At 43.5% G+C, this 14593-nt stretch overlaps 1 protein-coding gene across 3 annotated transcripts in view; it reads right to left on the reverse strand.

The window, feature by feature from the left end:
• The window catches only part of Grin2b (glutamate ionotropic receptor NMDA type subunit 2B), a 454116-nt gene that overhangs the window by 20709 nt on the left and 418814 nt on the right, over nucleotides 1–14593 (reverse strand). For all 3 annotated transcript variants that reach the window (XM_051155469.1, XM_051155468.1, XM_051155467.1), the window contains exons 10-12: nucleotides 6113–6273; nucleotides 4176–4363; nucleotides 1163–1401 (exon numbers count right to left, since the gene is read on the reverse strand). In XM_051155469.1, the coding sequence (XP_051011426.1) occupies nucleotides 1163–1401; nucleotides 4176–4363; nucleotides 6113–6273 (588 nt within the window). The remainder of the gene's footprint in view (nucleotides 1–1162; nucleotides 1402–4175; nucleotides 4364–6112; nucleotides 6274–14593) is intronic.

Here is a 14593-nt window from a genome sequence, read left to right on the forward strand (position 1 = left end):
TGACAGTGGCTGGGAGGAAAGGCCAAGTGTCCTCCTCGGTAAAGACAGTGATCATATCAAAGAGCCATGCATGAGATTTTTCTGTTACTTCTGTGGCCTCTGGGAAGGGCTGCATGGTGGAACCCAAGGTCCAGGGACCAGGAGTCCCACAGTTCCCTTCCCCTGTCCTTATGTGACTGAGTCATCTGCATTGCCTGACAGCTAGAGAGGAAATGAGGAGATTGTTCCCTGTCACTAAAACACCACAGGGAAAGGACCAGAGAATGAAACTATTTAACGAGAAATCTGTTTTCCTTCATAACTCCTTTGAGTCGTATCTGCAACACAATCCTCTATCCTAAAAGGATATTTGATTGTACCACTCACACATGAGTTCCACAACTGTACTAACAAAATTGGAAAAATCCCACTCTTGGAAGACTCCCCTTTGTGACCTGAGGTTCATAGTTAGAAATGAAGATGATCTCTAAACAAAGAAGGGCCTGAAGTCTTGCCCCATTTAAGTAACTTTTTGGAATACAAATTTCTTATGAGTCAAGACTTGGGCTCTGTTAGGCTCTTTTAAATGTTACATATATCTATACCCCTGCCAAACACACACACAAACACACACGCACACACCACATACTTGTGATCCTTCTGCCTCAGTCCCCCAGTGTTGGGATTGTAAGCATCTGTGACCACATCCAACCTTTAGGCTCTTTAATTCTCTGTACTTCACAAGTGGTTAGAATATAGGCACAGTAAAACCACCAGTAATGTGTCTTTGTGTATTATAATAAGAGATGTGACATTCCACTATTTAAGGAAAAATATGATTTTTTTCCCCAAAGGGTTGCGTGATTATTGCAGCCTATATAGAATCAATCAGTGGTGATGTAAGAGGCAAGTAGGGAAAAGTCAAATTTTCTATTTTGAGAATGCTACCTCTTTTGGTAGAAAATCAAATGTCTGAGTCTAAAATGGAATGAAGCATAGGCCCACCCATCTTAGAAACACTTGAAATTCTCTCCCACAGACTCCTATGGAAGTGCACATGAACTGGCTTCATGCCTTAGCTACATAAGGCTGGAGCTAGCAGCCTCCTGGGTCTCTCTGCTCAGCACAGAGCAAGGCTAAACCACCCTTAATAAGCTCTGAATATCTACATTGAAACACTTACTCTGCTGATGGAGAAGACCATGCCAGGCTTGCCAGAGCAGACGCCCATGAAGCAATGCCGGAACTGCCAATAGAACAGATGTTCACAGATGAAGGTGATGAGGCTGAGAGCCATGGCTGCCCCCAACATATAGAAGACGCCCGCCATGTTGTCAATGTCCAGCTGGCTGCTCATAACCTCATTCTTCTCATTGTGACAAATGCCAGTGAGCCAGAGAGCTTCCAGTTCTTCCATTTCCCCTAGAGAGAGGGAAGAGAAGGGGGTAGATAGAGGAGGTGAGGAGGAGGAGAGAAATAAAGGAGAGTTGAAGAGGAGTATAAAACATGACAGAAAGAGAGCCACAAAGAGAGAAAATGAATAATTTTTATTAATACCATTATGTCTTAACTCATCAATACATCCCTAAGTAGCCAGTGAAAATGTAACGAATGGAACTCCAGGTGACAAAAGGACATGGAACTTTCTGGTGGCTCTCCTTTACCCAGTGTAAACTGACAGCTCAGTGTTCAGTATTATGTGCAATATGCTATGCAAGGAACAAGATGTCAAATTAGTGAGAACAGTTAATGGGCAAAGTGCTCAATGGGTTTTCATGAGAGAGAACTTGAGAGTGGCAATGGGTTTTAATTTATATTGTATGTGAGGGCATTTAGGCAGTGAAAACAGCATAACCACTGGAGAAACAGATGCTCATTTAAAGCAGAATAAGCCTCAGCAAAGAAAGCTCTATGAAAGAACTCAGGTTAAACACTGTGCCTTTTATTGTACAGACAGTGCGAATAACATAATCAAACATGTGAAGACTCTTGACGTTATGGAGAGCAGATTGGATTGGTGAAAGAGGTGGAAAGAGATTGAGAGAGAGAGGCTGACTTCCTATGATCTCTCAGAATTACAGATCATTTATAGAATAAAATATGAAACATTGAGAGGAGGCAGCTGGAATGAAATGGGACCGTCACAATGGAACCTGCTTCCTTTCAACCCCGCCTAAGCGTGCATTGATTACTCTGGTTCTGTCAGATCTCAATGACTCTTACAACTGTCACTGGACACTAGTCAGTAGAAATGTAGAAATCTGAAAGGGGGGGGGGAGAAAGAAAATGAAAGAAAACAAGACCCAGACCCTTAGAATGCAGTAATTCCACAGAAATGAAACCCTGGATATCTCATGAAGGGTAGCATTTTGTCAACTCCAATTTGGTCAGAGTTTGACCTTTGCAGGCCACAATGAAAGCTGAAGTCATCTCTACTGATGTACTTGGTAACTACTGGCTATGCCATGGCTTTTCAACACTCTAGCTCTAACTCCCTACTCCTGACAGGAATCCACTTGCTCTTCTTCTTTTCTTCTTTGGTTCAACAATACTGTTTCTAACCAGTCCAGCAGCCAGATTCAGCTGGAATCTGGAAACCTACCCCTGGGTTTTTTGTCTCTTGGATAGAGAAAGGCCTCCAGCCTTAATTGACAAACCCATGTGGCTGATGGGATAAGAACCCATGCACAGCAAGGCCCATCTGTATCTGGATTAGTTTGTTGGTGAGGGATCGAGGGAAGAGTCAGTTCTTGGAATAACGAAGTGAAGAGAAATGCAGAAGATAGTAGTTTCATGAGATAGATTTCTCAGTGTTCAGTCCACCACCCTAAAGATACAGGAAGTGAGTGCCTTCTGGTACCCACATCTGAAGATGCTTGTGCTCTACCTCTTCAGCCAGAAGATCATGACAGGACAGAACGAAAGATAAGGAAACAGACACACACCATTTCTGTGTCCTTCCTTTGGGAACACAAAGAGCATTGCCATGCAGTTCTGCTTAATGTTTGCGCCACATGTGGGCTTGTTGTGGGGTTGGTCTGGTGTGCTGTGTATTCAGATGCTGAATTCTGTGTCCTAAGATCTGGTTGCAGTTTAGACATTGAGTATTGTCACGATCATTGATCAGTGTTGTGTAAAAATTGCTCCCCCAAATCTCTGATTGGTTAATAAAGAAGCTGAACAGCCAATGACTGGGCAGAGGAGATAGAAAGGCTGGGCTTTTGATCCAGTGAGGGATCTCAGGAGGGACCACAAGAGGAAGACAGAAGGAAGAAGAAGAAGGAGAGAAAGGACGCAGCCAAGAGGACTGGCCTGATAGAGCAGAACCAACTCAAGTGGGACTAATATGGCAAGTAATTCAGGGGTTGTGACTGGGAAGTAGCCAGACCATTATAGAGGGCTAGAATAGATATTTTAAGGCTTGTTGAATAAGTCTAGTAGGTCTCCATTTCATTATTTGGGAGCTAGATCCAGTGATAAGAAAAGGCTCAAATTATACCATAATTTTACATGGGCTGATATCTGAAACATCTAACTGTGGCCTATTTTATCCCTAAAGCTTTCATTATATCATACAATTTTCCAGTGCACCCTTGTCACCAACTACTTTAATCCCTTCCCTCATCTTTACCCAGTGTGGGTTAAAAAAATGTGTCTCCGTGTAATCTATATATTGAATTCCTAACTTCTGGTAGCTTGAGATGTGACTTTATTTGGAAATAGGGTCATTGCAGATGTAACTAATCATGGTGAAGTCACACTGGAACACAGCAGGCCACTAACCTCATGTGATTGGCCTTAAGAAAAGGGTAGATGCAGAGACATGAATTCAGAAGAAAACATTCATCCAGGTAGTATGAACATAGAGATCTGAGTGGTGCTTTGACAGGTCAAGGAACACCAAGTAGAAGCCATCAAAAACTGTATAACAAGCACAAAGAGGATTCTCCCTCATCGCTTTCACGGGAAGCCCGTATTGATATCCATAGTGTTCAGAATTTCAATCCAATGAGTTCTAGAGTTTATGTCACTCTAGTCATGTCATTTGTTATGTGGCTGTAAGAGTCTAAGAAATTTTTCTCCCATCTTACCATATCCTGTGACATGCTATGTTGGATGCACAGAGAATAAAGGTTGCTATTTCAGAATGGCTATTGGTTGAGGCCAAGTGGGCACTTCCCTTTTCTCTAACTTACCATCTCCAAATAGCTGCAGGATAGCAAGGTCCACCTGGCGCTTCCACCCAGAGTCTTTTTGGATAGCAATGCCATAGCCTGTGGAAGCAAAGACTTTGCCACTGCCAATGGTCACTAGCTTGCAGCCTTCATCTCTTCCAGCCATGTAGTTGAGCACTGCAGCATCGTAGATGAAAGCATCAAGCTTCCTGCATAAGAAAGAAGCAAACCAACAAATACCAAGGAGGAAATTATATAACAAAACTACCTATTGGGCTATTAGTATGAGGTGGTAGGGTTTCAGAGACTATGGGGAGTACTGGCTCACAATAAGGCTCAAGCTGGACTACCATGAGAGTCTAAAGACTGCATTCCAGGCTGCTCTTGATGATTTCAAGTTGAAAGGAGTTGTTTCTTCTCCCCCTCCCACCAGGAATGATAAGAATGTAAGTTGGGCCTGAGGCCAACTCATAAGCTGTGTCTGAAAAGGAGAAGGAGTAAAAAGGAATCAATAAAAATAATAACAGAAATAATGAAAAGCAAGTACCACAATGATAACAAATAGCACGGGTAAGACTTATATAACATTTTTTTTTTTTTCATTTCTCAGTTCATTATAGTCCAGAGTCGGGGAAAGTATAGGTGTTCCTGTTTCAGCCGATGTGTGGCTATTTTGGTGGTGAGAAAGGCTTCAATACTCTCTCTTGTGCTATGTGACTCTGGTTTGAGGGGTCAGGGTGGTGACAGGTCAAGCTTGGGCAAGAGCAAACATGGAGCTCTGCAAGAGAAGGCAGCATACAGAAGAACCAAGATCTTTCAAATCCCCAAACCTACATGCACATCACGCAAGACATTGAGCTTAGCAAAGAAGGGATGCAGAGAGGAAAGATGGAGGCTCAGCACAGAAAGGCATGCACCACTCTTCCAAACCAACAGTGCTACACATTAAAGGCTGAGGAAGCAGCTCAGATGAAGCCATGCAAGGAACAGTCTGAGAGAAAGCAGGACATGCAGCCCTTCCGAGCAGCTCTAAGCTAGGGAGTTCCGTCTCTCTTCAAGGGGGAGTGGCGGGCGGGGTGGGAAGCAAGCCCTTTCTCACATGACAAGCTACAAGACACTTTATAAAATGTGTCCTTTAAAATGTAGGTTGGTAGCATGCCCAAACGCCAAACATCCAGCACGATTGGGCGTTATGGGTGGCCCACAGTTTGGACCTACTCAAACTCCTACCCTAACCTCAGTTCCCATCTTCTGAAACCCCTTGTGACTGTTCATGGCAGTAAGATGGAATCCCATAGTGCTTTAGGTGGCCACCACATCCAGGTGGTACTTGGAGACTTTGAGGTGCAAGGGTGGCCAAAGGAGAGGTCCACAGGTTAGTAGTTATCACAGAGCAAAGGGAAACAGCTTTATGATGCATTAGCCTCCAAATCTCAACATTTATAGTGCTCAAATGTCAGTCATCTTTTGCGGCTCTGGCTTTTGAACAAAAGCACACATGTGCCCAGTGAGCTAAACGCCAGCGCATCCACACTCTGTGAACAAACACACCCTGAGCACAGCGAACGGCTATGGGGAGTGACAATCAAAGCTGCGATTGGGGAATCAACCAACACATTCTTGTTGTCATCCAAAAACTTTTGCAGCCTTCCTCTTTCACTCCCCCCCCCCCATCTGTAGGCATTGGGATGGTCTCTCACATCTCTAAGACTGTAGTTCGTGTGTAACATGTATGAGCTCTCTCCTTGGCTCTTCCTCTCTACTCTTCCATCTGTGCCCACATTCATGCAAGCGGAAAACAATTTGCAGGATGGTACACAGAAGCAAGGAACAGCCTTAGAGTTCCCTACAATGGTTGGAATGGCGCTGCCAGATTGAACTTGGGAGCGGGTCTTTGGTGCAATGACATCTAATGGATGTGTGAAGCATATCACTCTGAGCTGGGAGGCCGTTCTTACCCTGTTTTCAGGGAGAGCAAGGCATCATCTACACCCCTTTGGTTGAACTTTCCCATGTAGGCATGCATTTCTGCATAGTTATTACGGATATTCCTCTCTGTGCTGCCATTGGGCACAGTCCCAAAGCGGAAAGGGGGTGAGAAGTCATTAGGTCTCTGGAACTGGAGAGAGAGAGAGAGAGAGAACAAGAGAGGGAGACAGAGACAGAGAAAGGAAGAAATGCTTTAGAAAATGTGCAGAGACGTTAGGTCAGCATTAGTGAGTTTATAATGGAAAAGAACCAACTCTAATTCAGCAAACACATTAGCCCTCACTCAGGAGCAGTAATTGCCTTCTGGAAGTGGACTTCAATTCAACTCAATTTAATACATATTGTTGAGAGATTTCTATTTGCCCAACCCTGAGTTTAATCTATAACCTTGTGTGTTCCTTCTATGCACATAGCACAATACCATTGATGACAGGCTTGAAGGTGGTGTGATACAGTTTGTGGTAGATTAGTCACCTTTATTTCCAAAAGTGTTTAAAATGTGCACCCAGGCCTCTTAATTCAGAGGCCCAAATATACTGTCATTGTACAATTAAGGTCCCACAGCATTATATTCATGAAGATGATGTTCGAATATCAAATATATTTTGCTAAGAATTTTCTCTTGACCTTCAAAGCACTCAAAATTCTGTTGATCCTATACCAGCTATTGGATAACTTGCAAATTCCGTGCCATTTTTCACTATGTTCCCCTCTTAAACTCTGAGAGTGTATCTCCCAACGCCTAAGACCAGAATTTAAATTCCTTGGATTCTGTCTCTATGACATCAGCTTTATTCCTGGCTATTACCCTGCAATGAGTTAGGTCTTAATGTTGCTTCCCAAGCACATAATTTGACCATTTGTATTTCCGCGGCCTCATCAAATCCATCTCCTTAACACAAACTCACCTTTCTCTTTGGCCCAATTCATGTCCTTCATTTTAAAATATGGCTCAAAGCAACTGCTTTGAGAAACCTCCTGTGAATTCTTCCTTCTGTCAAGCTGGCCCCAAAATGACCCATCAGTACTTGTTATTGTGGTTTAGAGTACTAAGTTCATGCTATAAATTCAATGACTCCCTAAATGTACTGGCTAAGTCCTGAGAACTAGCCTTGGATGTAGGCATTAGTAGTTTAAGCTTATTTCATGACTATCGTTGCTAACAGAAAAGGTGCATCATTTCTTCCTCCATAACAAGGAGTTGGTGATGGCCAATTTTCAAGAATGAGACAGACTTACACAATGCAAGAGAAGTACTTGGCACAGCACCTGACACACAGTAGGTTTGCTTGACACAAAGCAGGTTACCCGGTGAGAGGGACTTCAATTGAGAAAATGCCTATGTCAGACTGTACTGTAGGCAAGTCTGTAAAGCACTGTAAGGTATTTTCTTGATTAATGACTGATGTAGAAGGGCCCAGTCCACTGCAAGTGGTGCTACACTTACACACGTGGTCCTGAGTTTTATTTAAAGAAAAAAAAAAAAAGCAGGTCTGAACAAGCCATGGAGAGCAAGTCAATATGAAGCACAGCCCTCCTCCATGGTTTTTACTGCAGTTCTTGCCTCCAGATTCCTGCCCAGCTTGAGTTCCTGGCTTGGCTTCCCTCCTTGATGGACAATGATTGGGACTTATAAGCCAGATAACCCCTTCTTCCCACATTACCTTTGGCTACGGTCATTATCACAGCAATAGAAAGCAAACTAAGATAGCAGACGCTCAGGAGTTGGTCACACATTGTTCTGAATTGATGTGCGATTCAGTTTGGCTTTGCTGATAAACAGCAGGCTGTCTAATGTTCCTGTCCTGAAAGTTTAGCTAACATGACACACAATACGGGCATAAAGCTATGCCTTGGCATAGGGAGGGCAGCGACGATGTTTAAAGTGCCCTTGGTTCTAACGCTGTGTCTGTTATCTTGAGGCTGGAGTTGAACACCTAGCTCGCTGACCCAGGGGACCACTGAACTTTTAAAACTGTCCAAATTCAGTGGCCGTTCTTCTCCTCCTCAGAATTTGAGGGTTCTGTGGACCATAGATTCTCATAGCACGAGGAGCCCTCACAGCCGCTATAGCTGCTCAGTGTTGGCCTCCGTTAAGAGTAGAGTCAGAGACACATGCACTGCGAATGGAATGTTTAGGCACTTCAAAAGACCAGACCTCCCAACTGGAAAAACTCTCCTTTTGTGACCAGCAGGCTTTACGCCATAAATAGCCTTTGCTTATTTCTTTAAGGGGCTACAATTTTTAAGTGAATAAATATAGAAGAACTGGAGAATTTTAGAGATGAGTTGTCTACTCAGAGCTAACTAACCTTTCACTCAACAAATGATGAAATAGGAGCCCAGTGAGGGTAATTTTCTCAATAGCACCCCATGGCAGTGGTGGCAAATATCATCAGTGCTTTCACTGTCCTAATTAAGAATGACTCTTCACTTTGCCTGGCAGATAGCAAGCTTACAGTAAACAAGGTTATTGTTTAATGAAAGAGACAGACACCAGAATACTTCACACAAGACTGTCAAATATAACTCCCCAGAAATTTGAAGAAACCCATCCCCTAAATCCAGAGCAGAGCGGATGGCATGGGAGGTAGCAGCCACTGTGGTCAAACAAACTCTCTCTCTTCTGTAAATCTGTACTTTGCTAAATCAGTGGCAATAGATGCAAAGGCCTAAGGTCCTATAGGTCCCACAGTAGTTCCTGAAGTATTACTGAAAGGTGGAATTACATCCAATTCCCATCTAATATAAATTATTGTCATCTAGGCAATTTTTTTAGAAACTCAACGTATGCAAGGTCCATGCAACAAATTTTGATTAACCAAATGAAACCCCATGCCCAATGTCCCTACTTCCGGCTACAAGCCGAGGTGTTTCTAACTTTGTACCATAATCTTTTTAACTTCAAATGCTCTTCAGATTCTCTACATTATTTTAAATAAAACATAAAAAAAATACAGACCTAGAATAGCAAACACCATTTTCAAAAGAAGGGCAACACTGAAGGATTTTGAAGACATGTTGAAGAGCTACAGTGACATTGTGGCATGGATGCAAAAATGATGAAGGAGAATTGTTGACAGAACAGAGCAGCTACACCAGACATTCACACATACAGTGTGGTTGAAGGCAGTTCGGTGGAGATAAGCTAGTTTTCAACAAATAGTGTGAAGATAATTAGATGTTCCTGCACAAAACAAACTTTATTCCTCACCTCACAAGATCAATAGCAATTACCTCAAACTTGTAAACTTTTCAGGAGAAAATATATGAGGACATTTTTGTAAGCTAGACTTAGATGAAGACTATGCATCACATGTCCAGTCCACCAACTGAGGAAATAAAGACAAATTAAAGGGTATCAAAATGCAGAACTTCTCTTTAAAAGACGCAGTTAAGACCATGAGAAGGTAAAGCCACCAACTGGGAAGAAGTATCTGAAAATAAATTAAAGCTCTTTGAAAAACAAATTAGTAATGATAGAACAAGACTTTTTATCACTTGGGCACCATCCCTGAGCAAATAACCAGAGAAACAATGCAGATTGCAGTGGGAAGGTCCTGTGGACAAAATTTAGGTTGTGAGGCAATTTGGTTTCAATTCAGCCCTCACTCATGTCTATTATAGGAGCACAAACATGGGCAAGTTACTTAGCCTTGCAAAGTCCCATTTTTTCCCCCTGGAAATATGATTTTAATAACTAAGACAATATGTTCGTAAGTGCTTTACAGTACACAAAGCTCAAAACTGTTAGATGCTTCTGTGACCATGAAATTGTTATATGTAAAGCTGCTCTGTGTGTGGTGGCATTCCCTTAGAACGGAAAGTCTTGTTCTCTAATCTGCCCCTTAGCTAGGCCAGCCTCGGGTGGGGGGAGGGGGCCACAAGGAGGACACAGGCTCAGAATTAGCCAGAGCAGATATAGAAATAAGCTTGCTTTCCCCTTTGAAAATTCTTGTTTAGTTGATGGGAGGTTCAAATGAAACAGGTCTTTAGAAACTGTCATTAGACCTTGTGACTAAAATTCACCTTCACAGGGAACAGTGTGTATGCTAAAGGAGACCCATGGGGAAGAAGAAAAGGGAAAACCCCAAGTGCCTTGATGTTCTGATAAATGCCCTTATAATAAAACCCACCCAAGACGCAAGCCCTATTGTTTAACCTTGGTGACAGTTGCTGGGGTATAGGGGACGAATAAAAATGTATACTTTGAAGAATCTAAGTTAGACCAGGGAAGATCTTGACAAATAATTTGAAAAATTATGACTTCAATAAGCCAAGGAAAACAATAATTAGATTAAAAAATCCTGTCTGATTTTAAAATGGCGAAAATTTTTTTAAAAAAAAATAGCCTTCCCACCAACCAAGGACAATACATGCAGTTATCATCAAACCCCTACCCAGATCTAGCCAAGGGACAGGACATTCTCCACAGTTAAGTGGAGACTGGAGACTGACTTTCCCATGAACTCTGGTGCCCCATATTTGGCCATGTCCCCTTGATGGGGAGGTCCGATGGCACTCGGAGGAAGGATAGCAGGCTACCAAGAAGAAACATGATACCCTACTATTATATTGAAGGGGAGGAGGTCCCCCTCAGTTACAGTCACAGGGAAGGGGAATAGGGTGAAAGCTGGAGGGAGGGAGGAGTGGAAGGATGCACGGGATGGGATAGCAATTGAGATGTAATATGAATGATTTTATTTTTCAACTAAAAAAAAAAAACCAGGAAAAAATAAAATAAAAGTTTTGTTTCAATCTAGTGAGAACATAAACTATTCACTTTTCAGTAATTGACACTTAATTATCTATAATTCTGTCAATAGAGACATTCTGGAGTTGATAATATGTAAAAAATAAGACTTGTGTAAAAATGAAAGCAATTTGTATTGTAAAATTTCTTTTGAACTCTTGTTTATAATAATAATCCTATAAGTAGAGATGAATATTCTATAATAAAAAGCCTTTAAAATAAAAATAAAAATAAACTAGTCTTCCTTATTAATCATTTTTGGTCACTGTAAGTCTTCCTTCAATTCAGTATTTTTCTGGAGGCCACCCAGATTGGGATTGCTAAAACACAGGTCCATTAGTCAAATGAAAACACAGAAGGGGAGGATCCTCAGGGATCAGGCCCATTTCACAGATAAAGACATCAAAGTCCTGGAGAGGTCAAGGATATTGTCCCAGGCTGTGTGGAGGACAAGCTGAGGCTCTCCACTGCCAGCTGGGATGCTGTCAAGAGTCCTTCTGCCCTGGCTTCCTGGGAAGTGAGGCCATATGGTGTTAAGTGGGGTCACCTGGGAGGCCATCCTTCCCTTGCTGGTGTCACAGTTGCTCACTCCCACCCTCTCCACTGGGTCTAACACTTGCTCCTGGCAATCACTGTAAATTCACAGTGGCACAGTTGTAATCTCACTTGCTCTTCCTGCAGAGCAGTGACTCTGAATTCAGTACCCCGAGCCTTTCATATCAGCATCTCAGCCTGTCGTAATGACCTTAAAGTGAATTCCTCTTGGTAGTCAGTCATGCAAGGAGAACAATGCTTGAGGACCAGGGACATCGGTCCCCACTCTCAAATGATCAGTCTGTGGGACCCTAGGGCTGTTTGGCTGCCGCCAACTAGTGAAAGCTCTCACAGAGCTTCTGGCAAAGACAAAGAAAGAGGAACAAGGGGAAATGTGTAGGGTCTAGTCCAGTTTGTTTTCTTAGAGTAAAATAAATATGCAGGTTGATTTTCCTGAGAATGGGGCTCTGTTAAACTAGTAATAATAGCCACACTGATCCAAGAGTTATGTATGTGCTGGGAATTACCACTTCATCTTCTTTATAGTAATTGGAATACATCAGTTCATTTGGCAAATATTTACCAAGCATCTATTAGTGGAAGGTATATTAAGATAGAAGAAAAGGTGAAAAAAATCAGGCCCTGTTTGCAGGAGTTAACCTCCCAGGAGAGTCGGAAATGTAAGTGTTCATCCAAGTGTTTACTAACTCTGCCTTTCATATCTTCTTGAACGCATTCTGTCATTTCTATTTGTATTCAGGAAGTATTGTTATGTGTAGACAAGGGTTCTAGAAGCAGGGGATGTGGCTCTACAGAATAATCTCAAGAAGCTCATATCACAAAAGGATTATGGGTAACATATACACAAACATACATAGATACATATGTGTGGATCTGTATATACACTCACCTACATATGAATGTATGTGCTTTAAATATGTGGTAGGCTAAAGTGGGCCAGGCATATACTGCCATTCTTCATGTCTAGAGAGAAGTCTATGTTCCCTCTTCTAGGCTAGCCAGCTGAAGCACCACTCTTGAGACTCCTGAACTTAAGAATGAGCATGCTCCTTTGCAGCTTCTCCACTGGCCTCTCGGCACTCCGTTCCAAGGGAACTGTTTTAGCATATAGGGAGTCTAACATATCTAGTCTTGGACCCAGTCCCAGGCCCCAGGCCTGAGGCCACTAAACTGGAGACAGCACCTGTGGGTGCTCCTGACTGTAGCCCCAGCTGGTCTCTCTGCTCTATCCACTCCAGCCAGCACAGCCATTTAGGTCCCTCAAGCCCAGCCAGGTCCAGCTCAGCCCTTAGGTGAAGGTCAGCTGGCTTCGCCCATGCCACATAAGGTGGAAGACGCACAAGGCCAAGCTTTACCCAGATATCTGACCCCCAAGACAGTGAGATACAATAAAGTAGGTTCTTGCTTTGCGCCTCTAAGCTCTAAGGTAGCCGCGGCATCAGTGAGTTACTGGTTTCAGACAGTGAAAATAAGATGTTCCAAGACAAGAGAAACCCTGTAATGATACAGATGGATTTTGATTGGCAGTCATCAAAAGGCCTCTCTGAGAAGGTAGCATTTGAGCTGAGACTTGCATAAGCAGGACGAGGTATCCACAGAGCATGTGGGACATGCAAGGGACCCAGAAACTGGCCAATAAAGAGGGCCAGACTGGTGAGACAGGGCAATGAACAAGGTGACAGAAGCTCCAGGGAAGCTGGGTCTGTGTCAGTGAGAACACAGAACAAACAGCAACCGAGGGGTGACAGAGAAGAGTTCTCTATTTGGACAGAAGAAGCAAAGCAGTATCTAGACACAACACTCTCCTTAAAGGTACCATAGAGTTGCAACAGCAGCCACACTCATTCACTATCTGTGGAACGAGAGAGTTCATGCACTGTCACAGACCGTGAGTAACACCCGCACCCCGCCCCACCCTCCACCCCACCCCACATACTTTGCTACAGCCTTATAGATAAAGCTGAAGGCTGCTAAGGGTGAAGAGGGAAACAGGTCCTGGCTCTCAAAGGGAGCCTACGCCTATGCCAAAGAGTTTAGTGGGCTCACTCTCAGGCCGTGTTTCTCAACCTGTGGGTCTCAATTCCTTTGGGGTCGCATATCAGATATTCTGCATATCAGGTATCTACATTACAGTTCATAACAGTAGCAAAATTACAGTTCTGAAGTAGCGAGGACATAGTTTTACGCCCGGGGAGAAGTCACCACAACATGAGCAATTATGTTAAAGGGTCACAGCCTTCGGAAGGGTGAGAGGCACCGCTCTAAGGTATGGTGAACGCGAGAGGCCCTGCCTGAGTACACGCGCCAGTTCTGCCTCTTGATAGCCATGAGACCTTGCACAGCTCACTTAGCATCTCTGTGCTTCACGTCCCACACTTGTAGAGTGTACTGCCCAGCCAATGTGAGTATTCAGCTAGCGTCCCCGAGCAGTGCAGTAACGGAGTGCCCGGCACGCGATAAGCATACAGAAGTAGCTGTTAGCATGGCTACTGCTAACAGCATGCCCATTGTCAACGGAAGTGATTGATGGATTTTGTCAGAATGACAAGACTGTGTTTCTGTGTTAGAAAGAGGCCTCTGGCACCAGCACATATACCAGGCCGTAAGGAAGAAACTGAGAAGACAGGAGCTGAAGAAGACCTGAAAGTTCTGATGAGAGTCTGGGCACAGCAGGGAGGTGGGGGTGGGGTGGAGCAGGGAATGAGAACAGTATGAAACTTTGTGAAATTTCGGGGGCATTCTGTAGTAGCTTGAATGGAAATGTCTTTGTAGGTTGCCACATTTAAATACCTAGTCCTTGCTTCTTTGCGGGGAGGTTTAGGAGCTGTGACCTTCCTGGAGAATGTCTCTGAGCGTCGGTTTTCAGAGCTGAAATCCTCTTGGCACTTCAGAGCTCCTGTCCGTCTTCTTCCTTGTGCCTGTGGTTCAAGTGTAAGCTCTCAGCATCCTTGTCCAGCCCCCTTGCCTGCTTGCTGCATCTACCTGGCTATTATGGACTCTAACCCTCTGGATACATAAGCCATAATGAGCTTTTGCCTTGGTCACGGTGTACTGTCACAGCAACAGAAAGATAACTAATATGTTATGCTATCCTCCGTGACTATGTGAGATGGTGCAAGCACCACACTGAACACGGGAGAGT

Source organism: Acomys russatus, chromosome 13 (assembly GCF_903995435.1).
Source record: "Acomys russatus chromosome 13, mAcoRus1.1, whole genome shotgun sequence".
NCBI lineage: Eukaryota > Metazoa > Chordata > Mammalia > Rodentia > Muridae > Acomys > Acomys russatus.